This window comes from Saccostrea cucullata, unplaced genomic scaffold (genome assembly GCF_032062105.1).
Source record: "Saccostrea cucullata isolate Sc308-1 unplaced genomic scaffold, CSIRO_AGI_Scuc_v1 ctg1341, whole genome shotgun sequence".
Taxonomy (NCBI): Eukaryota; Metazoa; Mollusca; class Bivalvia; order Ostreida; family Ostreidae; genus Saccostrea; species Saccostrea cuccullata.
This window is the reverse complement of record NW_026930817.1, coordinates 162,961-187,500: the sequence shown is the minus strand read 5'-3', so window position 1 is coordinate 187,500 and position 24,540 is coordinate 162,961. Positions and strand designations below refer to the sequence as shown.

Genomic DNA, 24,540 nt, shown 5'->3' with positions numbered 1-24,540 from the left:
AAGCAGCAGCACTTTTCAAGTTAAGGAAAACATCCTTTATTTACATTCAAAAAATGGCTAACATCTATTATGTGTATGCCCTTGCGAAAAGGCGATTTAATATGCCACCTCGATGCCAAACCTGTACACATTTACACGTTAAAATTCATTACATACATTATCATAATCACCTTGACCTTGGAGTTTGTCCCACATGAAAATCCTTTATTTTGGTCGTAACTTTTGAATGTGTGCTTGGGATTTCGTAATCCTTTTTTGGGGAAACAAATTTTTTATCTTTAACTTGCAATTGAGAAACTTTAACACCCTCGCCAAAATGTGCCATATGGGAGTCAGTGTTGCAAAAACACATTTTGTATAATACATGCAATTTTAGAGAAATATTATATTTTAAAATATTGTCACTGTAGATGAATATGGAAACGAGAACGATTTCTAATACCCCCAAAATCATTAAGCTCAGTTTTAGTTGTTAGAAATAATTACGAATAAAGACGTAATTTGTGCGATCATACGCAATACTTCTGAGGGAAAAAAATGTGTAACTTTAGGAAAGAACAGAGCACTAAAGGTTCTCGTATGTTTTTGAACGTTTAGCGTGAAAGTTTCTCCTCATAACACAAAAGGTACGCGATCCTTTTCAATCTAATACAAGACTTCAGGGGCTTTTGTTAATATCTTTATCAAGCACATGCATAGATTTGAATTATTTTATTCAGATGTCCTTGTTTGTTTCCAAATTCAGATGCGAATTTGCGCAATTTCACTGTAAGCATCCCTACGTTCATCTTGCTCACAACGGCTCGTGTTACGCCGACAGCCATTCTCATCAAATGACTCATGGACAGGAACTGGTGTTTGATCTCTTCTGCAAGACAGTGACGTCACATCCCTGTAATGATGACTTTGCAGAGGTCTGTGCATCCGACGGTCATACTTATATTAATCAGTAAGTTGGTATAGTAACATTTCTCCTTACACACTATCCTAACAATAGTAATTTGTGTAGCTACAATCTGAGCAGTCAATACTCCATGGTATACATATTTTTTAATCATCGATTCAAGAAATTAATGTAAGTTGTTTACATATACACGTAATTACCCAACACAGGTATTTTGATTTTTGCACAGAGATTTTTTTTAATTTACAGCTGCTTCTTTGAAACTCACCGCTGTCTCCATCCTGACTTGACCATTGTGTCCGAGTCACCGTGTACAGCAAATCCAGTAGGATAAAAGCAAGCATGTAAAGTTAAAAAGCCTCATTGTAAATACACAGGATAAAGCAATGCCTAAACTTACCTTGATTTCGTTGTTTTTGGACGGTCCCGTAGAAAGCAATTTCATGGGGAGGGCAAAATCGTTTTCTTTGTATCGGACCTAAGAATTTAAAGTAATTTTCTTCGTAGATCGATCAATTTACCCCTTCCCCTTTGGTCCCCGCTGTCATTTTATCGTTAAAAATTGTTTGGCCTTTTAATATTTTTCCCAAAGCATTTTTATATTAATAAAACAGCATCAGAGCAGAAATGATGTTTATCAAATCACCAAAAAACTGAGTGGACAAAAAAGAATTGCATGCATACTAGTACGAGATAAATAGAGCAAAATGATTTCCTCTGAGAAAGAGCAAGAGCAAAGATGGAAAGAACATTTTGAAGAGATATTAATCCACTCAGACCCAAACAACAGAGCAGAAATACCTGAAGAAAACATCGACTTAGAAATCAACACAGACGAACCTACAAAATTGGAAATAGTCACAGCAACCAAGACTTTAAACTTGAAAGAATTAATAATAAATCACCTAGTAATAAAAATTTACCAGTCGAAATCGACAAAGCAGGCCCTATACTAGCAGCAAATTATCTTCCTCCTCTTTTCTGTAACATGATGCGAACAACGCGGTCTAAATGTAACAGCTGGAGAGGTTTTACTTTACTATACCAAGTAAGACCTTTAGTAAAATAACTGTGAATAGAATTAATAAAGCAGTAGACAAGTTAAGGAAAGAAAAAGCGGTCTTCAAAAAAGGAAAGGGCTGCTGTAACCAAGTAATTTTATATTAAGAAACAGGACAATGCACGGAATGGCAAAAACACATAAATTTTACTGACTTTGACTTTTGATAGCATTCACAGTGATTGCTTGTGGAAGATCCTAAGGCACTAAGGTAACATCTAAACTAGCACTACTCATTCTATGCAGAATATAAATGCTCTATCGGTAGTTCTTCAAACACAAGCTAGGTCAGTCCTATTTTTCATCATAGCAGTAGAGAAACAATGCATGCATCAGGTTGTCTCTTTTCAGTACATTTGTAATCTAACAGACTTAGATTATGCTGATGACTTAGCCTTACTCTCACCTGGAGACACAAATGCAAAGAAAATTGTCCTACTTGCAAAGAAATAACAGCTAAATTGGTTTGAACATAAACATAAAGAAAACAGAAGTAATATCCCTAAATAAAAAAAACCCCACTTAAATGCAACTGAATGGAAAACTATTAAAAATACATTTTACACACCTGAGAAGTCTAGTGACATCGAATGGCCCGGGTCAAAATTCTCTGTTACAGCGATGCTGAGAAAGACATGAAAGCAAGATTAGGCGAAGACAGAGGATCCTCTGACAAGCTTCAAAATATATGTAAATCAAACAGCATCAGCAGATAATTTAAGATCAAAGTGTATAATAGCTGTGTATTGTCTTAATGTATGGTGCTAAATGCTGGAGGATATGACATAAAGTGACATGAACACAAAGTTTTCATAATGAGTGCCTCAGAAAGATCTTGAAGATATTCTGGCCTGCAAAAAGTAACTGAAAAATCTATACGAAACAGTGAAAACAACAGATAAGAGGACATTACTAAGAAAATACAGATGGAAACGGATATCCCGTGTTTTAAGAAATTCAACAATTGAAATTACAAGAGTGGCATTCAGATGGCCCCTAGAAGCAAAAAGGAGGAAGGGCCGACCAAAACAACATGGAGGCGAACCGTAAAAAAATGAATCTAAGCTGAGGAGAGATGGAGAGGACAGCCAAGAACAAGGAAAGAGAAATCCATTGTCCTTTCCCATATATGCCTCCAAGTGTGGTTTAACTTGGTATTTTACCTTTTTCATGTTTTTCATTCAGCTGAATTGTTCATATTGTCATCGGATAAATCGGTGAAAGATGTAGAGATTTGTGAAGCGTTAAAGGTGGGGAATAAGTTTTGAATAGGCATATAATATAAATGTTGAAATATCTTTTTATTTAAAAAAACACTTTTATCCGAAATACAAGAGACGAAAAAATTCCCGTTTATGTTATATGAATAATCAAAATGATACATATACATGTATTTTGAAGTACTAGTATTACAGGTTTTAAAAATTATTTTGAAACTGAGTCGGTTTCACATCTATAGTTTTATCAATTTTTAACTTAATTTTATTTATATAGTTACATAAATTAAAAAAATTTTTTTTCTTGCACATTATTTGAAGTCAACCTTCAATGACAAAGTTATTAACCAAATCTTTTTATACAGTATTCCATAAGAAGATATGGATTCTCTCATTCAGGACTTGTACGGTGAAATTTGCCTCTGCATTCAACATAATGTTTTGCATGTATTTTTATTTTGAAGAATTTACAATCATTTGTCTCTAAACAAATCATACATGTATATTAAACTAAAACATATTTTTATAATGGTTACAAAAAATACACCATTGACTACTGATTTCTCCTAATAAAATACATGTAAAAAATAATACTGACTTTTAATTCAAAATGCAAAAATGAGGTATTCAGTTTTTTAACAATACTGCACGGTTGTAAAAATTTTTAGAAAGTATCCAATTCACGCATTTTAAATTCAGTTTTTAAAAAAGGCTCATTCAGTAAGGCTATTCAGTCACAATGAATTTACACTTGGGCAGTATTCCTAAATGAAGCGAATACAAAAAATGTTGCAAGAATATTGATTTAAATATCTTTTGTAATTTTTTTTATCAAATTGGAAATTCTCCTTTTGCGTTTATATTTGCACTTACAGATACGAAGTTTCACAAAACTCTTTTTTAACATTTCACAGTATGGTACATTTACAACATACATGTATATATGTAAATAAACGATAGGTAATTGGTTATATCAATTAATATTCGATACAATAAATATAAATAATATATAAACATACGTGTATAATACTACACAAGTCTCAAAGTCCTTCAGATCATCTGAAGGGGAAATCTACCCTGCGTGGTGCATGTCAATTTTTGCAAAATACATATAAAAATACCATTAAAAAATAATGTACACAATATCAATATTGATTGAAAGTGTATAGTCACTATCATTCAGATGATCTGATCGAGAATATGATTGCTATCAAGAGTTTTAACAATTATACAATGTATTGAAAATTCAAATAGATTGATTGTGTCAGTGTTTCCCATTAAGTTCCGTTTAGCAATACGGGTACTGTTCAGTGTGTATAATATTCACAGTATCGTATTAACGCTTTCTTTATCAAGGGAGTATTTTCATTAATTTACAAAGATATGGGACATTATTGCACTTTCATATGAAACCAAAGAATCCAGTATCCATTATGCCAGAGGTTTCGCCTCCATCGACATGTACTGTTTACCATCTGTTTTGGAACACTTCAGAACGGCTCCATTTTGGTTGACGTCACAAACCAGTTCCATGAAACTCTCGGCGGCTTCCTCTTTCCTATTCAAAAAATATTTTTTAAACTGTTTATTTTAAAGTGATAAAAAACATGTGTTATATCTGTGCAATTTCAACTGACATGAAAACGTGTTACTATTAAGGCCGACAGAGATTTCTTCGACCTGAATCGATCATTATATACAACCGTCAGATTTGTTTACTTTCAAATGAGGAATATTCGTTTTACTATAAACTTTTCAGTTCATAAAATGTATTTGTTATTTATAAGGATACTATCAAGTAAATAATGCATTTCTGCGGCATCATGCTAAAGAAGGTAGAAGTTAGCCATTGCTTAATTTTTTCCTTTCCTACGGAAACAATGTATAGAGAATATTACTAAAATCCATATCCTATGTCATATCAGCCCTAGTGGCCCCATATCAGCCCGAAGGCCGAGGGCTGATATGGGGCCCGAGGGCTGATGTTACATATGATATGGATTTTAGTATGTAGTATTCTATTTATCATATATTTAAAAAACTTAATATGTGAGTTTACAAAGAGTCATTGAAGAATGTTTTGTGCCTGTTTATGACCTTTTTCTTTTGATTTAATAGACCCAATTTTAGGTGACTGAAAAAAGAAATTAAGTCCAAATTTTTTTTTTAAGAATTGTTTTACATGTATATTTAAATAAAATCAAGTAAATTAACTTAAAAACTTTAAACAAACGTTACTTCCGGTGTGATATGGATTTTCGGCCCGCCGGTCCGATACGTGATATGGCTTTTCGGACCGCGTATTGTGAGGTCACCTGTATCACACCGTGCAGAATCGATGTATTTACTACTAAGTATATGATAATTGAAATTATTAACTCTTTTGCAAGTACCACTTTTATTACTGGCTCTTTTTTTTTCGAGCAACTTGTTTCTTTTTCAAAAAAAAAATTCTATCGAAAACTCTGATCAGAAAAAGGGATTTAATAAATTCCTGCAAAATAATGGTACGGATATATTGATGTTAGCATGCACTCAAATTTCTATGAACTACATGTACCTACGTTATCATTCCGATAACCTTCACGAACTGTTGGGCTTTCTTGACGTCTAAGCAGTTCTCTTCATTGATTTCCTTTACCAGATCTGTGTCAACGAAGGCTGGACAGAGTACATTAAGTCTTACTCCGGCAGACTTCACATCAGAGTTCATCTGAAAGACGGGAGTCCGATTATTATCGTCTATAAGATCTGCTTATGATGCTCAAAGAAAATTTCCTATTGCAAAGATGCTTTTTGGTATTGATAATTTAAGCTATTCGATGTACAGTCCTTGATTGTTGAAGTAACCTAGTCGGAGGGGATATGCTAAACATTATATTGAATTTATGTATTGAAATACATAATGTAGTTTGTTTAAAAAAAAATTGCCATTGAAATTTAAAATGGAGAATATACTAGTATTCCAGATGTACCGTGGTAATACAATTGATTTTCAAACTATTGATAACTTTATTCACCATTAGATCCAAATAGGGGAAATATTTTTTTTGATTCTTTGCTCTTTGCTCAGTATTCCATGTAGACTTCTTGTCTCAAAGAGGTCCAGGTGATTTATGAACAACATAACACTAATGGCAAAGCTAAGTCGTAGACTTTGGAGACTTTAGCATTCAAAACTGTGGTAAAATTCTCATTCATCAATGTGATCAAGAGATCGTTTGTATAAAGGAACAAATACGTCCAAAGGGAATTTTCATTTGGAAGACTTTCGCCTTATCCTTAAGCCCTTATAACTTATCTAGAATTCTCACTTTCAAAGAAAAGCGTGTTTCTCTGAAAAATGCAATGTTCTGAATGCCACTAAGATGGAACCATAGATGTAAACTCTGTTTAAACTTGTTCTGCAGTTCCTGGCAAATGACGAAAACTGCCTTGGTAACAATATTTTACATGTATTTGGGTCGATCACTCCAAGGCCGTAACTACCAGTGAGGCAAGTGAGGCAAATGCCTCACTAAATTTTTAGCGTTTTCTTAAAGGGGAAAAGGTTTAACATTGAACTTATGAATTATGTGTGTCTTAGTGCTAAATTAATATTTTCAACTTTTGTTTCAATTTCTGTAAATCGTTCAGCTCACCAGGTGCCTCTTTTTCATTTAAAAACGCATGTTAACCTTCCAAGAATTTCTCATTCATATTGAGACACCACTACTTGCCGGTGGAGGGCTGCAAGATTTAAATCTGTACAGGGCTTTCAGGGTCACTAAAGATGATTGAACAGTGAGAGATCTTTCTTATGCCATCACATACTGTGACAAAGGACCTCGGGTTATATGGTCTCATCCGAAGGACCGGTCTCTATACATATTACGAAGTGAGATTCGAACCCGCGATGTAAGGATCAACTCCTTATTCTGCGAATCTAGAGCATAAGCATACGCTCTAACCACTGTGTCATGCAGTCGACAAAAGTGAAACATAAAAACTTTCTAAGATTTTTTTTCCCAATGCCTAGGTTTCAGGATCCCCCAGGAAGCCTATCATTGGCCATCAGATACTACACTTGCCCCGTCTGGGACTAAGAATGTCCAGCACCTTTGCCTCACTAAAAATTTGAGCCTAGTTACGGCCTTGCACTCGGGTGTTCTAAATGTGAGTGACGTGCTAGTACAAATAATAGTAAAATTGCTTCAATATAACTGTTTTACATTAACTCGTTTGACTGTCATTAAGATAGATTTTATTCTGGTCAGTTTTGGAAGACCGCTTTCTTCCTGTGACAGCAAGATACTCATAAAAAGTTTTAAATACTTGAAGAAACTTTTTTTCTTTAAGTATCTTGGGTAAAATATACGAGAATTGTTCGTACAAAACAAAGTTCTTCGCTGTATAGATCTGTTTAAGTTTTACACTGCTATTCAATTTAAACCTGACAAAAACGTTTTCCTTAATTAAGATTTATGAGAAAATTAATCATACATGAAATGAGCAGTAAAAATAAGCATGTTACCGTGTTTTTATCATCTTCAACATGATCGATTACATCGCATCTCCCTAAACACACGTGCACTTTCAAAAATTACTCAAATTTAAGTTCAATGTACCGATTCTTCACGTTCCTTTACATCAGATTGATGGAATATAGAGCTATAGATGTCAGAGTCGTTATCTATTTCTTACCGCCAAACTTCGAGTTAACGCTATAATGCCCGCTTTTGTTGCACTGTAAACGGGGGATAGTGGGTTCACGTTCAAACCTGAAATGATAACACAATCTTCATCTCAAATGGAAGATGGTTCATTTAAAAGAACTTCGCAGTTTTCATTCAAAATACAATTTATCTCAACGAATCTCAACAGCGATTTATACTGTATATTTTTGTTTAGTCTCCAAGTTTAAAATTTAATGAACAAAACGGTTTGGCAGAAACAAAGGGTTACCGTTGTTTTAATTTTTAATCTGATATACTGATATTCAATTTCAGTGTAGTTTTGTGATTAAATCAGTTAAACTTTGTAAATAAAAAACGGAGGTTAGTGAAAGGTTAAATTCGGTATGTGTCTGATGTTTTGCCAAAACGATATCTGGTATATAACTTACATGTACAACAACGTTACTGGTGTTTCCTTCGTAACAAAATGTTTAAATCTGCTACAATTTAGCTGATTTTTCTTCAATAAAAAGACATTTTTCTGGTCCAAGGATCATGAAGCAGTTTTGATTTTTCAAAAGTTGAATGGTGTCCCAAAACTTAAGAACAGAACAACTACATATAGTTTCCTACTTTGTGTTGTCAATTTTAATTTTGGTGCAAGTTGATGAAAGTAATTTTTGTGAATGAAATTCTGACATTATTCTAATATGATTTTATGATCCCGGGGAACTGTAATATACGACAAAGTTACGATATATGTACCTGCTGCAGACGACACGTTAATGATAACGCCGCCATTTCCCCCTCTGTCTGTCCTCATGTGTTCCAGAGCCAGCAATGTTCCCCTGGTCGTTCCTTTCTAGAAAATACAGTAAGACTCGTTTAGTACGAACACGGATATAGCGAATTCACGGATATAGCGAAGTTATCGTAGATCCCCAGCTGTGTGAATTTAACGTATTCCTTATACGGATATAGCGAAGTAGTTTTATAGGTCCTAGTGACTTTGCTATAACCGAGTTTTACTGTATTATGTTGTCTTAACCATAAAATGATTTTCCTAAACTCTATAGTAAATCATGCTTATAGCAAAGTGCCAGGAATGACCAATTTTGATTTGTTAAAAATGTAAATCATTACTTTCTTAAAATTGTCATAAGAAAATACGTCAGGCTTCCGGGCCGTAAAACTGAGTCAAGCTCACTTTTGATCTCAGTCTCACTTTTTCAAAAGGGAAAGAGTGGAAAAGTGAGACTTAGATCAAAAGAGCTCATCGCAGTTTTACGGCCTCTGCATGAGCCTGAAGACCGAAAACACACGGCATGATATATTGGTTATAAAACGCTTTTGTTAATATTTCACAAAGGATTTTAGTTAATTACATATTATACACTGTACCAGCAGTATAGTAGTATAGTACGTAATTTAAATAAGCCAATATTAAATTTGATAATATTCAAAACTCGTCCCTGTCCATCAAATGAATCAATGTGTATCATATACGCAATATTTCTATTTATTACACACTTAGTAATAAATACAGGTTGTTTGCATATGCGATATGGCTGACGTCACAATAGCCGTATCAACCCTGCAGGGCTGATATGGATTTGCGGGGCTGATATCCGTATCAGCCCTGCAAATCCATATCAGCCCTGCAGGGCTGATACGGCTATTGTGACGTCAATATCACACCCTTAGTAAATTAAACCACAATAACAGTACTTGTACTCATACACAATTTTTGGTGGATTCATATTCTCTTAATTTTAACTTTTTGAAAATAAGGTTAATCTTAATTTACAAATACATGTAATACTATAGAATATTTTCAAATTACGGATCAAGTGCATTGAAATAGAAATAGAAACAAACCCAAATCTTATGAGACATTAGACTATGTACATGTATGTAAGACGTCCATGCATGATTATTTACTTATTTTCTTCTCAACTGTATTTTATTACTAAGTATGTAATAAATATAATAAAACATACCCTTTTCCACATCACATCCTGTATCAGCCCTCGACCAATATCAGCCCTCGGGCCTTCGGCCCTCTGGCTGATATTGGTGTCTCGGGCTGATACAGGATGTGATATGGAAAAGGGTATGTATTATTCTCTATGTATTCAAAAAAATTCATGCATATCTCTGAAATGGGTTCTCAGTTACTTTTCTAATCAGTTGTAAGAATTATTCTTGGCAATAATACGGTTTTCAATGAAAAATGGGAAATTCCTTAAAATTAATATTTTTTTCTCAGAAGGACGATCCATCTAGTTTCAGTGTCCATTGAGACTGAAAGGGTAAATACGATGGTTTCGGCACTTTGAAATACTTTCAGTTTCGAATATGACTGATGCTCGGTACGTTTTCTCTCTGTGCACTGAATAGGTTAACGGAGAATTTATCATAATGAAAAATATGTACTTGACATGTGCTTTTCCGTTGAATTATTTCATTAACAATAATTTACCTAGTGCATTGTCATTTTTTTTGTTTTGTTTTTGCTTTGCCTTTGACTCGTGGCAGTTGCAATTGATAATTCGTGTTAACGAGACGTTATAGATAAAAAAAAATTCTCCTGCGAGTACATTTTGAGGAAATAAGGGGTAAATTACTTCAGAAGAGATTCATGCATGCTCACCAAATTAACGTCAATCGCTTTCTCCCATAAAGGATATGTCTCTCCGCCCAGCCCGGCATTGTTGCAGACGATATCAAGACAACCAAACTTCTCTTTGACACTTTGAAATAAATCTATAAAATGTGTTGATTAAGAAAATCGCCATAGTATATATATTCTCTGTTTTATAAAACCATTGTTAAATATTGGGATTATTAGGGAAATGTTTTGTTTATTCGGCCAGCTGTTCAATTTTTGCCACATAAAACCAAATCCTTCCGTATGTATCCCTTCAATCAATTAAACGAGAAGCACGTGTCTTATTTATGTTCTTAAGCCTTGATATTTTCTGTCAAAACAGATAAAAATGTTGCAAATGTACAAAAATCTTTCCTGTTGTCTTCATATTTCAAATGAAAGTTCCTTCCCCCTGAAAAGTTTGGCTGAAAAACAGTAATTAGAGACCTTCCTTATGTTCTTTTGCCAAAATCTCAAATGCGCTGTGTGCTTATTTATTAAGCTTTTTTGTTGACATTAATCCGAGGGGAAAATTGGGTCGCGACATTTTACTGTCATTTGTAGAAATATGAGTGTGTTAATCAACATCGTGTGAATGAAGCGTAAATGATGTCACTCAGGAATTCTAACGTAGTTTTTATTGGCGCAATGCTGCTTTATACATGGAGTGTCCAGTTAAATGTGTACAGTATTTGAAAAACATCATATTTTTTTTAAACATTCAAAAAAAATTCCAGTTTTAAAGAATTTAGACCTATACACTTCTCTGTCGGTCCAAAAGTCATATTGGAAATAAGGTATTGTACGTGGAAGTTTTCGCGAGTTTATAAGTGAGAAAAATGATTCTCTCATTTTGGGACATCGTGATTTGTATTTTGTACAAGTTGAAATTTGTAGGATAATTTTTTGCAAAAATTTGGCTTTCGTGAGTTATTTACAGTATGTCATATTTAAATTTTCATTTTTATCAAACGCAATGGTAGATAATTTATGACAGTTAAATTAAATAATTTGAAAAAATCATTTGCAATCTGTAATAATCCTACTCACTTTCCATTGGTTGTTGCCTGGTGACGTCACATACTTGAAACATTACATTTGTTTCTCCAAACTTAGATTTTAGCTCTTGGAGGGACCTCAATCCCAAATCTTCATTAATGTCACAAAAACACACCTACAACAAAAAGTCTGCAGGGTATTTGTGAATTAAACGTCTAAACACCCCTCACCCAAATATTTATAGTTAAGCGTATCATGATGGAAATCTGTTCTCATTCAAAAGTTGGGCCAAGAAGTTTCCGGTGATTTACAGACAATAAACTTCAAAAACAAAGTACAGTGTATAATGAAAAACATTTATAGATGGTCTCTTGGTATTTGAGCATGTTTTAATATGCTGTAAATGTTTGATTCATTTCATTTAACACTGCTCTGGTATCTACCTCTACAGCATTATTTTTTGAAAGAAAAAAATAAACCAGATCGAGTTATAGTAAATACACCGCCCTTTCTCGAAGGGAAATGACAAAAAACACAAATTTTGAAAAGATTATCTGGATTTTTTTTTACATTAATGTTTTCTCTGAACTAAAAGATAAATATCTTGAAGTCCCCCTCTCCGATAAAACTGCTCAAATAAATATATGTTTCATTCAAAAGTTTGTTAAGTTTTGTTAGTTTGCGTGTCTTCACATCGATGTGCATGCATGGAAGAGAGTTTTTGTACAGCAATAAATATGATATACATGTAAAGGGCTTAATTAAATTTCCTTTAATGTTGGGAGATTTTTTTCAACAGTAAAAAGGGTTTGTCATATTCTAGCGTAACTCTCGTCATTGAGTACTTGTAGCAAAAGATCTCAGAGGCGTCAGATAAAATTACAAATTTCTAAGTGGATCTTGAAGAGTTACGTGAGAAAGTTATGTCATATTTACGACACTCATTCATAAATATAACTTTGTTTTTGTTTTGTTACAAACAAGATTTTTCTCTGAGATATATAAAATTCATCATATGACCTTAATCTAAATGAATCTGTCGTGCAATTGAATTAGTTTACGACCCCCCCTTTTTTTAAATCTCTGATATCACCTGCCTAACTGAATGTTAAACAAGTTAATGAAGTTACTGATCATGTGATAAATGAAAATAAAAAAAAAGCATTGAACACGATTTTTGGGGGGAAAGGTATGTATATTGATATAGATATCAGTGTTTGGTGATCAGAAATCAAATGTTCCTCACAGTAGGTGTACATTTGAAATCTAAATTCAAACAAGAAAACAGAAAGATAATAAAAAAAAACTCTTAGCATTTTTGTAATGTTCTCCTTACACCTTCCTGGAAACAACTAAAGAAACACGATACATGTACCTATAGTGCTAATACAATAATACTAGTATATAGTTTTTCTATTTGATATGAACAGTTTCTTTTACATATACATAACTTAATTGTACTTCAAATATATACTTATTAAAGTCTCGTTCTATCGTCGAATTCAATTTAAACAGATAATTTCAGACTGACCTTTGCTTTTTGATCCAGCAGGGCCTCGGTGAACGCATATCCCATCCCCCGGGCGCCACCCGTCACCAGCGCCACTTTCCCCACCAGATTCATCGTGCTGAAATAAGTCCCTTATCCAACGGCAGTGATAGACATTTCACAACAGGGGGCATTCCTAGAGAAACCAGAGCATCCCTTCTCCTCTCAGCTGCTGCACAAAATGGACTAATTCTTATACACAGAAACACGGCTAGTAGATATAGATCGTTCAGAGCAGAGCGTGTTAGATGATTTGTTTCTCTCTATTGTAATGGTTGGCTGACAAATGCCGCGGGGTCAAATCCCACCGCCTGGCAGCAATCATACAATGTACCAGTGTATAAATGTGGCGCGGATCAAACAGTGGAACCAAAGAATCAGGACATCTAGCCAAGGGTTAATTTCTGCTATTTTCCTCATAAAAAGGATTTGTGGGGAGAGCAACGAAAAAGAAACCTTTGGCTATAGCGAAGATGAGAATAAGAATTGATGCTATACATACTTATTTAATGACATATATAATGTATACATGTTAATTAAAACTGTTAGCGCTGTTTACTTGACTTCATTTATTTCAAATATTACATGCACTTAATTTTTTATAGTACATTTTAGATTGTTGTCAGTAAATTCTGATGATATTAATTGTTTGGTATTAGTTTATATATATAGATATGTGTTTAACATTTGACTTGGCTATTTGAAAAAGATTTCAGCATTTTTGAGTCATAAAATGTGGACAGCCCCCCACCCCCACCCTACCGATATTCAACCCCAGGGCTTGCTGGATATTTTTTTTCAAAAATTATATTTATTACATTTATTTATCAACTCTAAAATAGGAAAAAATCGTAAACCCCCCAAAATAATCGCTCCACAGGATAATACATACCCCACTATACATAGCTGTAGAACTGCAGCGTTATGGTTTTATATATATTTGTCTTTGACCATAACTCTACAGATCCCGTAATGCAAAAAATGTGCAATTAATTACGGCGCAAGATTTTTTGCGCTCTGTTTGGGAGAATTCCTCCACCTTCCAAGTTTGGTAAATCTTCTTCCTTTCTACCCCCTAATTCCAGACACGTTCTTAAACCAATTTGTATATTTTATCCTCCTCTCAATCCTTAAAAAATTTATAGTCGCCTCTGCAGGCGATAAACTGGCTTGAACTACTTAAAGATTGCAGAAAATTATAATTCTAGCAAGTTTATCGCTTGTAGAGACGATATTAAAGGTTTGGGATGTGTATAAAATATAAAGATTTATTCAAAAATGTGTCTAGAATTATGGAGGAAAAGGTATATGATTTACCAATGTTAGAAAGAGGAGAAAATCTCCTAAACAGTGCGCAATAAATCTTGCGCAGTAAATTGCACATTTTTTGTATAACGGGGTGTGTAGCGTTATGGTAGCGTTATGGTCAAAGACTGAACGCTACATTTCTGTTTGTCCGCAAAAACCTATAGCCTTGTCAATAACTTTCGATCGACTTTCACATTTGACAAGTCAGTGTTTTCTTTCTTAAGGTACCAAGATATTTGATCTCTTGACCTTGCATGCATACAACTATCATTGATTTCAGTGAAAATTTACCGACTGTGTATTTTTTTGGACCAAACAAGATATATTCATGAAACACTGATTCCCCCGTGTGGCAGCTCATAACAAAGGTAAAAAATTCTCTAACTCTGTGGTCAAGGTAAAGCAAATACTGTCACCCAAAGAAAGCCGAGTATACTCAAGACAACACGGACAAGACAGACCGACCGACCGACAGGAAAAAATGTTCTTATCTTCGATAACGCCAGGGGCATAATAAAATACAAGTATAAACTCCGCAGGCTTTTGTATGAATGCTTCCTTTAAAAGAATACTGGAGGAGGGGGATTGGATGTGGCTACTGCTATCGTTAGAAAAATGCAACAAAATAGCAGGCACGGATCCAGGATTTTTTTTCCAGGATGGGGTCCACCCTCGTGAAAAAAATCCAACCCAATATTTTGTTGACAAGCAAAAAAAAAAAAAAAAAAAAAAAAAAAAAAAAAAACAATTTACCTCGCCAAAACGTGAAAATCCTATTTCGTGGGGGTGGGGGTGTAGTCGTTGACTTCCAAATCTTCTTACCTATGACTTTTCATACCAACTTTTAAAACCATATCCAAGTTTTTTTTAAGGGGGGATCTGCATTTTCTTTGGGGGGGGGGCCAAGGTCACTTATGCATGAAATAGGGCAGCGAGAAATTCAAATATTAAGTATATTTTTGATGCTTTAAGCAGAGACATATATATCATATAGGCCCCTGCTTTAAGACATGGAAAATATAAATATAAGGAATGTTTTCAGGCGTGGATCCAGGAATTTTTCCGGGGGGGTCCACCTCAGTCCAAAAAAAAATCCAACTCAAAAATCGGTGGCAAACAAAAAAAAACAAAAAAAAACGTAATCTCGCCAAAACGTGAAAATCCTACCTCGTAAAAATTGGAAAGCATCTTTAGCTTATAATATATGTCTTATAAAATAAGTATATCTATAGGCTCCAGTTAATTTTTTGCGTAAATTCTTTTAATACTGATTTCCGGGAAAAAGTTCTCTTATCATTACAGTTACGACATTAACTTTGTCACGTGATCTTCATATCGGTCATTACTACGTTTTATGTTATGAACTTTTAGTGAGACCTATTCATTCGTGGTTCTACGTAGAAGAATTCAAATGAAAGCGGTAAAAAGGTAGACTCTAGTCTAGTAAGTGATGGATTACATGGATATCTTTAAAATTAACCCCTGTAAATGTTAATTAGATATGAGAAAAATACAGATATTGAAGTATGTTTGTGTGTTTACAAGGGCTGGTGTCTAAATGTTTTTAAAAATGTAGACGTAACGTAGAGATGTTTTGATTATATAGTTACGTTAGGGATGTAAACTAAATCATTTCAAGAAAAAAATAATAAATAAAAAACGACCAGAGTATCCATAAGATTAAGATTTTATTTGACACCAAATGTAAGCCTTCATTACTTATGTCTAGCATGTTTGTTTTTCTCTTTCTCCTTCTTAATTATTTGATTCGCTAAGAGAATAATCTGTCTCTCGAGCTCTCTGACAGTTGATGAAATCCATAGGAGCTTTTCTTCCGCATTGTTGTGGGACAGAACTATGATAATGAAATAAGTAAATGCTTCAGAGTCCAGAAATTGGCGCTAAAGTAGGCGGGTTATTTTTTCCTAATCTCAGCGAGATTTGTCGAGACAACAAATTTTGGACAGATGTCTCTTCCAGATCTCAGAGCAATGTAACATAATCTCATTTGGGGTTTTGTACCTGGATTGACTGCTTGTTTCAATTTAATATGGGCTGAAATGAATTAGATGTCTGCTTCATTGTTTTGCTTTAGACATCCTTTTAAGTCTAATAATGCTCTTTCTTTGAAAATTTTCAAGATAGCTAAGAGAAAAAACACCTTCTACCATCATGAAAGGGACATAATTACTGACCCCTGTTACCCTGTAGGTTGTGAACCTTAAAAAGTGAATATGTAAATTCAAAATTTCATTTCTGTGATTATAATATGGTAATTTAATAGCTTTTAAATAATTTGGAATATAGAAATGCCAAGAAGAAAAGTGACACGGGCTGCAAAAACCCGGAAAACATCAAGGGTTTCAGATGCTGATGAGGGTGAAATCACTAACAGGGAAAAAAGGGAAAAATTAGAGATGTACCTGAAAGATTTTGATACTATGGGTGAGGCAAAGATTTATGAAGTGTCTTAGAATAATTTGTAGTTTAATATAGAGCTTATTAGGGCTGTCACGGTTAACTGAAAACTCGGTTAACCGCTCCGAAATGGCATTCGGTTCGGTTCGAGTCACGTTTTCCGGAATTCGGTTCGGTTTTTTTTATCTTTTCTATAATACTAATTTGCTTGCAACACGCGTTGTGATTGGTTGTTTATTTCAATGAAGGGTTCTTTAACCAATGAAAATACAGGTAACATCGAAGACATTTAAACATGGCATACACATGTGGAAGGAAAACCAAATCACAAGTAATTGTTTTGTCAACCACGTCCCCTACTTTCAAAAACGTGAAGTATTCCCACACTTGTGATTTGGTGATAACTCTAGTCAATAACTATATTTATTTTATTTTATTTTAAACAAGAAGTTTATTACTTTGTTATTTTTTGTTACATTTAACAACTTGTTCTGTTGAATAAAATGGATAGAAATTTGTGTCAGCAAAATAGTACTTTCTACAATGTCCTTAATCCTTATTATCCTTTGATATATATAAAGATGTTTTATTTAAATTCTCAAAATGAAAACCGAACCGAAAAAACCGAAAACCGAGAATTTATTTTCTGAACCGAACTGAACCGAAAAATGTCTGAACCGTGGCAGCCCTAGAGCTTATTTATATGAACAGTTGTATTCATACATGTAACAAGTCTATGATAAATTTTAATAAAGAACCCCTTTGAATGTGTCACATATGTCTGCATTGAAAGTCTTTTCTCAAAGTTACATAATAAATTCATGTGTAAATATTTTTAGTTTACTGTAAATTTGACAATTTTTGACAGATAGACATTATTATATACCTGTGTATTTTTAGCATTATTTACTTGAAATGAATCCTGTTTTCTTGTTCTTATTACAGTTGAGAAAAAATTACAGTCTTTTGAGCAGACTAGGTCTAGTTTGTTCAAACAGTTCCGACTTTTTCATCAATATGAAATACAAAAACTTGGAAAAACAGTAAGTGCACGATTCCAGTATTATTTGATATTAGATTTATATTTATAGGAAGTATAAGTAATAGTGATTAATTTAACATAATGATGCAAGTGTACATTCACAGATTTCTTATTCAATGTAAAAAAATTTTTTCTATTACATCTCAGTTTTCCTGTGATTTAATTTTAGAACCTTGAAATGACCCTAGAAGAATATGCAGGTATTTGTTTTATCTGATCATGTTTTCAATTTATTTTTGCCAGTTTTTTATTGTTAATATAAAGGTGATGGTCTCAAAGCTTGATATATTTTTTAGCATTTGTTTTACCATAGATTGTTCATATTTTGCTTTGGTTTAACAGGACTTGCAGATTGCAAACCAGAATCAGAAAAAGAAAATGTGGAGGCGGATGATGGAGAAGAAGAGAAGGAGGAAGAGGAGCTATTTCCAGATCTTCCAGCAAGCCTGAGAAGACATTTGTAAGACCTGGAAGATAAAATCATTTATATAGGCCATTCCAAAATTTTTTCTAGGTTTAGCGTCAGCTTGAGGTTTGGTTTTTGACACATTTTGAATGTGAAAAATATGAGTGCTAAGAGGTCACAATAATTGTAAGGCATAACAATATTTGAATACTAGTTTGCTGAAAAACAGCTATAGAATTCCATGAAGCATAGGTTGATCCAAAATTGATCCTCAATAAAATTGTTGTGGGTCGTAATACATAACTGTACTTGTGATTGAGTTATTATTATTTGTAGTTCACGGGCCAAAGCAACAAATCTGAACATTCAAGACACTATAATGGAGGACGATGTGTTCACAGAAAATGGGAACAAAATGGACAAGGTCAGTTTTAGATGAGGACTCTGTATATATGTTATACTTTGTAGATGACAAAAAACAAAACAGGAAAGGAATACTTTATACAGAGAAAATTTTGCCCCCATTTTGGTTTCGCCCCTTTTGCCCTCCTCATGGTCTGGAGAATTTAAAGCTGGGCGAATGCAAAGAGCACAGCATAATTTCTTAAACAGAATTATGACTGTGCAAATTTAAAACGGGACAAAATTGTCCGGAAGTGCAGAAAGGCAAAAATAACCCAGTACAGTACATATTTATGGATTAAAATGAATTATGCCCCTGTCTTATTAAATGAAATTTAACACCATGTGTACATGCATGGATATAAATGCCAAAAAAAATAGTGTAATTAAAACACTTCTTTGCTCAAATGACCATATAAATATTCATAAAATATTAAAAATCTATCCCCAATTAAGCTAGGGTTATGGTGTTGGTGGTCTTGCATTGATGCATATATATTATAATAACAGTAACTTGATCCGAAGGGTCGTATTACGTCGAGTTGACAGGTGCGGATCATCAGATCTAACGAGACGCGAAGCATCGAGTTTGATCTGATGATCCACGCCTGTCAACGAGACGTGATACGGCTCTTCGGATCAAGTTACTGTTATAGTGATAAATTTATTATATACCCCCTTATAACTAGCTAAATATAGCAAAATAAAACTTTGGAGATCAATTGTATAATATTTATCCATAAAACAAAGCATAATAACAATGGACTTTTTAAATCGCAAGAAAAATAACTTCATGTTTCTGCGTACTACGTCATCAGTTTCAGAGAGTGGTGATATGGATTCAGAAAACCACAGTGTGGTGATCTGGAAAGTTGGATCATGACGTCATGTGATTGCGTTAATTCTACGGTAAAATTGAGTGATACATGTTAGGTACATGTATATAATAAATACAGGTATTTCACTGAATGAAGCAAATATAAATTCAGGCAATATAGATATCCTGAGCTTTCATTTCTTTTCTCTAGAGAACTTTGCCAGACCCTGGGCTGAAGAGATTTGCTTCTGCCAAAAAGTTCATGCCCCCACCATCTCCAGGAGTTGCATTTAAAAGGTATTTTCCTTAATGCTCTAAGAATTTTTTATAATGATTTTAATCATGGTAATGAAACAGCTCTGATAATTTTCCTTTTCCAATTTTCTATGTACCACATATTTTACAATACACAGTTATCATATACTGTTGATTCCTTACTTTTCGAGAATCCTTTTTATTAGAGAAATGTCCCTAAGCCGTCAAATCATGAGTAATTCATGAGTAGACAGTTGATCAAGAGATTTTATTTTGATTTCAGCGACATAAAAACAAAAGGATGTTGTTTTATTTAGTAAGAGGTGCTTCTCACCAAATTACACAATAATGTATTCCTTGCGCATATTTAGGTATATACAGTAGCATTCATTTAGGGTGATGGTCACCTTGTCAATGGCAACTGTTACATGGAAGAAGCTGTTTATTGACGTAGTTTGTAATCAATGTTGTGCTGTTTGTGTGCAGAACTAGTATCAGTGTTAGTATTTCATTTTACTCTTGCAGTCGCTTTTTGGGATCAGCACAGAAAAAATATATGACCCCAGTTAATCGTACGTTAGCTGATGCAGGTTGGTCCAACACACCACTCGTTACACCCAAATTTGATCCAAGGTAAGAAACTATATATAAATCTGTATATGGTCTGCACAGATTTTTCACTCATTGACACATGACTCGTATTTAACTCAGAGATAGGTACAATTCATCAATATCAACATGATCAGAATTCAAAAACTCCCAAAAACACAAGTCAAAGAAAGACAACTCATGGAAAATGACAACTTATCAATTCTTGAACCTCATTTTGAGTAAGGCTGTCTAAATTTAATTTTCTGGTTCTCAGGCCAATTTTCTCCTAAATACATGTAGATGCGATAGGGAGGCATTTTATTTATCATTTTATTGGCAATAAAGTAGAAGAGGGAGGTACTTTTTTAATTTTAATTTTTCAAATTTTCTTTAAAATAAAGATAATTTTTTTTATTCATAGATATACTTTCCATGTCTGATCAAAAGGTTTGCTTTATCCATTGTTTATCAGCTTGTGAACATCGTAGGCAATGTCCTTGAATATATTTTCAAACAAAGTAGTCATAAACTACAAAAAAATTAGGACGGAATTTTTTTTCTGGATTGGTCTCCGCAATACCAACTTTTTATTTTATCAAAAATACATTAAAACTCGCTATGCGGCTACCTCAAAAGGATGTGCATGAGCCTGAGAACCAGAATTTCAATTTTATGTAGCCTAATGATTTTTTTTTAATATTGTGTTTTCAGATGGGTTTTAGGCCATATAATATTAATCTTTAGATTCTCATCCTCGCCCGTCCCTCTCAAAATGTCCCGCCCCGATGTTTTTTATTTTGATTTTTGGGTATTTTCATGTATTTTTATTCAGTAAGAATTTGGTTCAAAGTTTAAGAGTTATCTCCCGTCTGTATTAAAAGTCGCGTGTCGCTATTAATAGCAAAAACGCCATGTGAAGAATGGAGAAAAATCGGCAATAAAAGAAGTTTAAATGTGTAAGGAAAAGATAATTTGTCAGTATAGAGAAGGCAGAGAAGAAAAAATAGCATAAACACATATAGATACCATCACTGGCAGGAGCAAGTATGTAGAGAGATTGTAACTAAGTAAAAATAGACGAGTAAAATGACACCTGGTCAAGTTATATATAACGATCTCCAGCTGTGTGACTTTGCTTTGAAATAAACAAAATCTACAACATCGTAGACAGACTTATGAGAAGGCCTAGATTTTTCAGTAGAATAATTATTAGAACATTTATTTAGATTTTGCAAAATAAAAAGTCAGGCATCCCTACCTCATTTTGTTCAGGGTGTGCCGTATAATGTGTACTTGATAACTTGTTAATTAACAATAAATGTTTAACTTTTAAAGAAAAAAAATTCTTTAAATATTTAAAAGAATATGAAAAGAATTAAATGTATTCATATTTGCATTAAGGTAATGAAAAAAAATGTGTACGTGGCGTCCATTGTTTTGTTGATACTTAGGCCTATATATAAATTAACAATTATAAAAAATAAAAAATAAAATCCGCCCACCCGCCCCAATTTTTTAGCAAATTAGGATGAGAATCTAAAGATTAATTTTACCTGGCCTTAGTGAGCTTTTGACGGTGGTGGGATCTTTGAGTTTTTCAATTTTATGAATTAATTGTCATGTTTATCTGTTTCATCACTGAAATGTTAATCTGTCTTATTGGTCTTTTATGAATTGATTGTCATGTTTATCTGTTTCATCACTGAAATGTTAATCTGTCTTATTGGTCTTTCTATGAAATATTCCAGTGTTTTCTCTTGGCCTGTATAGATACACTTACATGTGTCTGTGTATACACTTATGTGTATTTGTATTTATGTTGATAAACAAAAAAAGATTTTATTCATGTATATTATCAGAATACCACAAAAATTGACACGACATTATTTTGATAAGCATATGAAAACTTCTAAACAACCAGTCTACCATGCTTCTGAAAAGAAGTGTATGGTTTTGTAAATTCTGCCCCCCTGTGCCCAGTTTACAGGTACATGTAAAATACAAAGTGGAACTTTAATTTCCATACATGTTACATGTACCTTGTATATTGACATGTATATGTACATGTATACAATACAACTTTAAAAAACTACACTTCTAGAATATAGAAGGTTTATGAAGAATGATATGAATATAGTGTATATTCTTTACTTTAAGGGTCCCACTGACCCCAGCAGACACTAGGAGGGCCAAGCCAGGAGAGATTCTTATGTCCTTAGATGGAAGTCCTGTTCAGAGCAATAGCCATACCAATGCATATAACTTCAGTGTCAAACAAAAACGAAATGTACGTGTTAATAGTTTTACCTCTCTATAAGTTTATTTGAAAGAATTGGTCTTGAAAACTGTTACTTTTTCATAAATTAAACTTATATTCATTAATTTTATTATTTAAGTACATGTATGTTAATTTTAATTAGAATTTTTAGCTGGCCTCAATGAAATGGGGGTGATACCCGCAGCATCTGTGTCACAGAATAAAATTTTTGGAGAAGTTTTCTTTTTAAGTTCTTCTATGTCTTACATTAATCAGAGATGCATTAAGGATGCCTCTAGTATGTTTCATTGTACCAGTCAAGGTTTCAGACGGGCAATTTCAGCTAAGGAATGGCAGGTTAAGGTTTTTAGAGCAAGTTAAGGTTTTTTGGCACAGGTTAAAGTTTTTGGTGTAGGTTGCATTTCCAAGTACATAATTTGATAACAATAAGCCCTTATGTTGACCAAATTTTCATGGATAAATCATAATACATTTAAGGATGCACACTACCAAGCTGATTTTGGATGCTGAGAAATTGTAAGCTCTATGTTCACCAAACATAGATGATATATCTAAGGATGCATGCTTCTGGACTTGCATAGGATGCTGAATGCAACCTTCATATTCTAGATGAGGGACAAGGTTTAAGGTTTTGGAGCAAGTTCTTTCTTAAGTAACCATTTTCCAAACCTTGACCAAACTTGCACGGATGATTCATTTAAGGCTGCACACTATCTGATTTGTTTTGGATGCTGGATCTGATCTTCAATTTCCATGCTCATTAATACCAAGAATCTTTAAGGCCTATCTGAACAAACTTGTTTGTTTGGATGATGCATAAAGGGATGGGCATTCTTAAACTTGCTTCAGATGCTGAATTTGAATTAAATTTTTAGGATGAATTAAATTTGTTCATAAGTTCATTCCCAAGAAACTGAAAGCCCTTTCAGATCAAAATTGCTTATATGTTGCATCTTGGGATGTACACTACATGTACTAGATTAGTAGTTTAATTAATGTAGGACTTTACATTACTTAAAGACCACATACGCTGAGGTGAACTCTGTAACCTCTGATTAACTATGTATTTTAGATGCATGTTCAAACACCACATTTTTTTTATTTGGGGGGGGGGGGGATTTTTCAATATTTTAAAGTACTTGTGTATTTCATTTTTTTCAGACTGTTACATTAGACATTCAGATGCCAGAAGTTACAGATAAAGAAGAAATTGATTCACTGCCACATGAGAAAAAATTGACAGCAATAATAAATGTATTATCACAAGCACTGAAAGAGGGGAAGGGGGGTCAGTGAATTTCTATAGAGAGCCGAAAAATGACCAATTCAGTCAGCAGAAATATCTAAGTATCTGTATTTCTGATGTGGATGTGTAAATTGTCTATCAACATTTTAATTATTTTTTTTTCTGTGAATTTGAAGTTTTATACAGAATTTTAAAAATGTCCTCAAGGAGGGTGGTATTGTTGATTTTTATTTTGTTGTGTCTGTAGAAATATTAGAAAAAATACTGGAAATAAAACATAGGACTAAAATATATATACTGGATTTTCTTTTTTAATGAGTTTTTAAATCAAAAATAGTAAGTATTACATTGAAATTTGCAGAACTCAACCATTTATGAAATCTTTTTTAACTTAAATTTGAAAATTGATGATTGTAACTGCACAATGAAGCTTACATTGATATGTGCTTTTGTTGTTAACACATTTGATTTTCTGAATGAAAATCAACAGTCTGTACTTTTACAATGAATACTGTTAAAAAATATATGTTTATTACCTTGTATGTGTGCATTCTGCAAAATTGTACTTAAAAAAGTAAAGTAAATAAAAAATTTAAAGTGTCCTTTTTAACTGCTCAGGACTTTAGAAATTTATTATAAAAACATACTTGTACCATAAATTATAAAAGGATATTTTTTAGAGATTTTTTTTCCATCTATTCTGTTTCCTAACATGAGATTGCATTTTTGTTTAATATTTTTAG

The 24,540-nt window shown here is 33.4% G+C and overlaps 3 protein-coding genes across 5 annotated transcripts in view; 2 read left to right on the top strand and 1 right to left on the bottom strand.

Moving 5' to 3' along the window:
• LOC134230189 (serine protease inhibitor dipetalogastin-like) overlaps positions 1–1,274 on the top strand; it is a 5,423-nt gene extending 4,149 nt beyond the window's left edge. Inside the window, exons 3-4 of the mRNA XM_062711958.1 lie at positions 746–949; positions 1,154–1,274. Of these exons, the coding sequence (XP_062567942.1) occupies positions 746–949; positions 1,154–1,238 (289 nt within the window). The 3' untranslated portion in view covers positions 1,239–1,274. The remainder of the gene's footprint in view (positions 1–745; positions 950–1,153) is intronic.
• Positions 1,275–3,880: 2,606 nt separating this feature from the next.
• LOC134230202 (15-hydroxyprostaglandin dehydrogenase [NAD(+)]-like) lies at positions 3,881–13,397 on the bottom strand. Its single transcript, XM_062711978.1, has 7 exons — positions 13,017–13,397; positions 11,537–11,660; positions 10,490–10,602; positions 8,602–8,698; positions 7,865–7,941; positions 5,746–5,894; positions 3,881–4,739 (listed from the first exon to the last, which is right to left on the bottom strand). The coding sequence occupies exons 1-7, from the start codon at positions 13,107–13,109 to the stop codon at positions 4,613–4,615; spliced, it is 780 nt and encodes a 259-aa protein (XP_062567962.1). The 5' UTR covers positions 13,110–13,397; the 3' UTR covers positions 3,881–4,612.
• A 2,354-nt stretch (positions 13,398–15,751) lies between these two features.
• On the top strand, positions 15,752–24,035 carry LOC134230199 (borealin-like). 3 transcript variants are annotated; one of them, XM_062711972.1, is made up of 10 exons: positions 15,752–15,770; positions 16,650–16,787; positions 17,706–17,803; positions 17,972–18,002; positions 18,145–18,262; positions 18,545–18,632; positions 19,639–19,724; positions 20,208–20,315; positions 22,431–22,560; positions 23,713–24,035. In XM_062711972.1, exons 2-10 carry the CDS (start codon positions 16,652–16,654, stop codon positions 23,845–23,847), a joined length of 930 nt encoding a protein of 309 aa, XP_062567956.1. In that variant the 5' UTR covers positions 15,752–15,770; positions 16,650–16,651; the 3' UTR covers positions 23,848–24,035. The 3 variants fall into 3 exon arrangements, with proteins under 3 accessions (XP_062567956.1, XP_062567953.1, XP_062567954.1); XM_062711969.1 differs by having other exon boundaries at positions 15,762–15,780; XM_062711970.1 differs by lacking the exon at positions 15,752–15,770 and adding an exon at positions 16,027–16,046.
• Positions 24,036–24,540: the final 505 nt, after the last annotated feature.

Bases quoted from the DNA above. Each gene is read 5' to 3' on its own strand.
- LOC134230202 (XM_062711978.1), bottom strand. From the start codon at position 13,109: ATGAATCTGGTGGGGAAAGTGGCGCTGGTGACGGGTGGCGCCCGGGGG. The intron at 7,942-8,601 runs GTACATATATCG...TTATCATTTCAG, and splicing joins TAACGTGTCGTCTGCAGCAG to GTTTGAACGTGAACCCACTA. The intron at 4,740-5,745 runs GTAGGTACATGT...TTTTTTGAATAG, and splicing joins AAGGTTATCGGAATGATAAC to GAAAGAGGAAGCCGCCGAGA.
- LOC134230199 (XM_062711972.1), top strand. From the start codon at position 16,652: ATGCCAAGAAGAAAAGTGACACGGGCTGCAAAAACCCGGAAAACATCA. The intron at 18,633-19,638 runs GTCAGTTTTAGA...TCTTTTCTCTAG, and splicing joins ATGGGAACAAAATGGACAAG to AGAACTTTGCCAGACCCTGG. The intron at 22,561-23,712 runs GTACGTGTTAAT...CATTTTTTTCAG, and splicing joins GTGTCAAACAAAAACGAAAT to ACTGTTACATTAGACATTCA.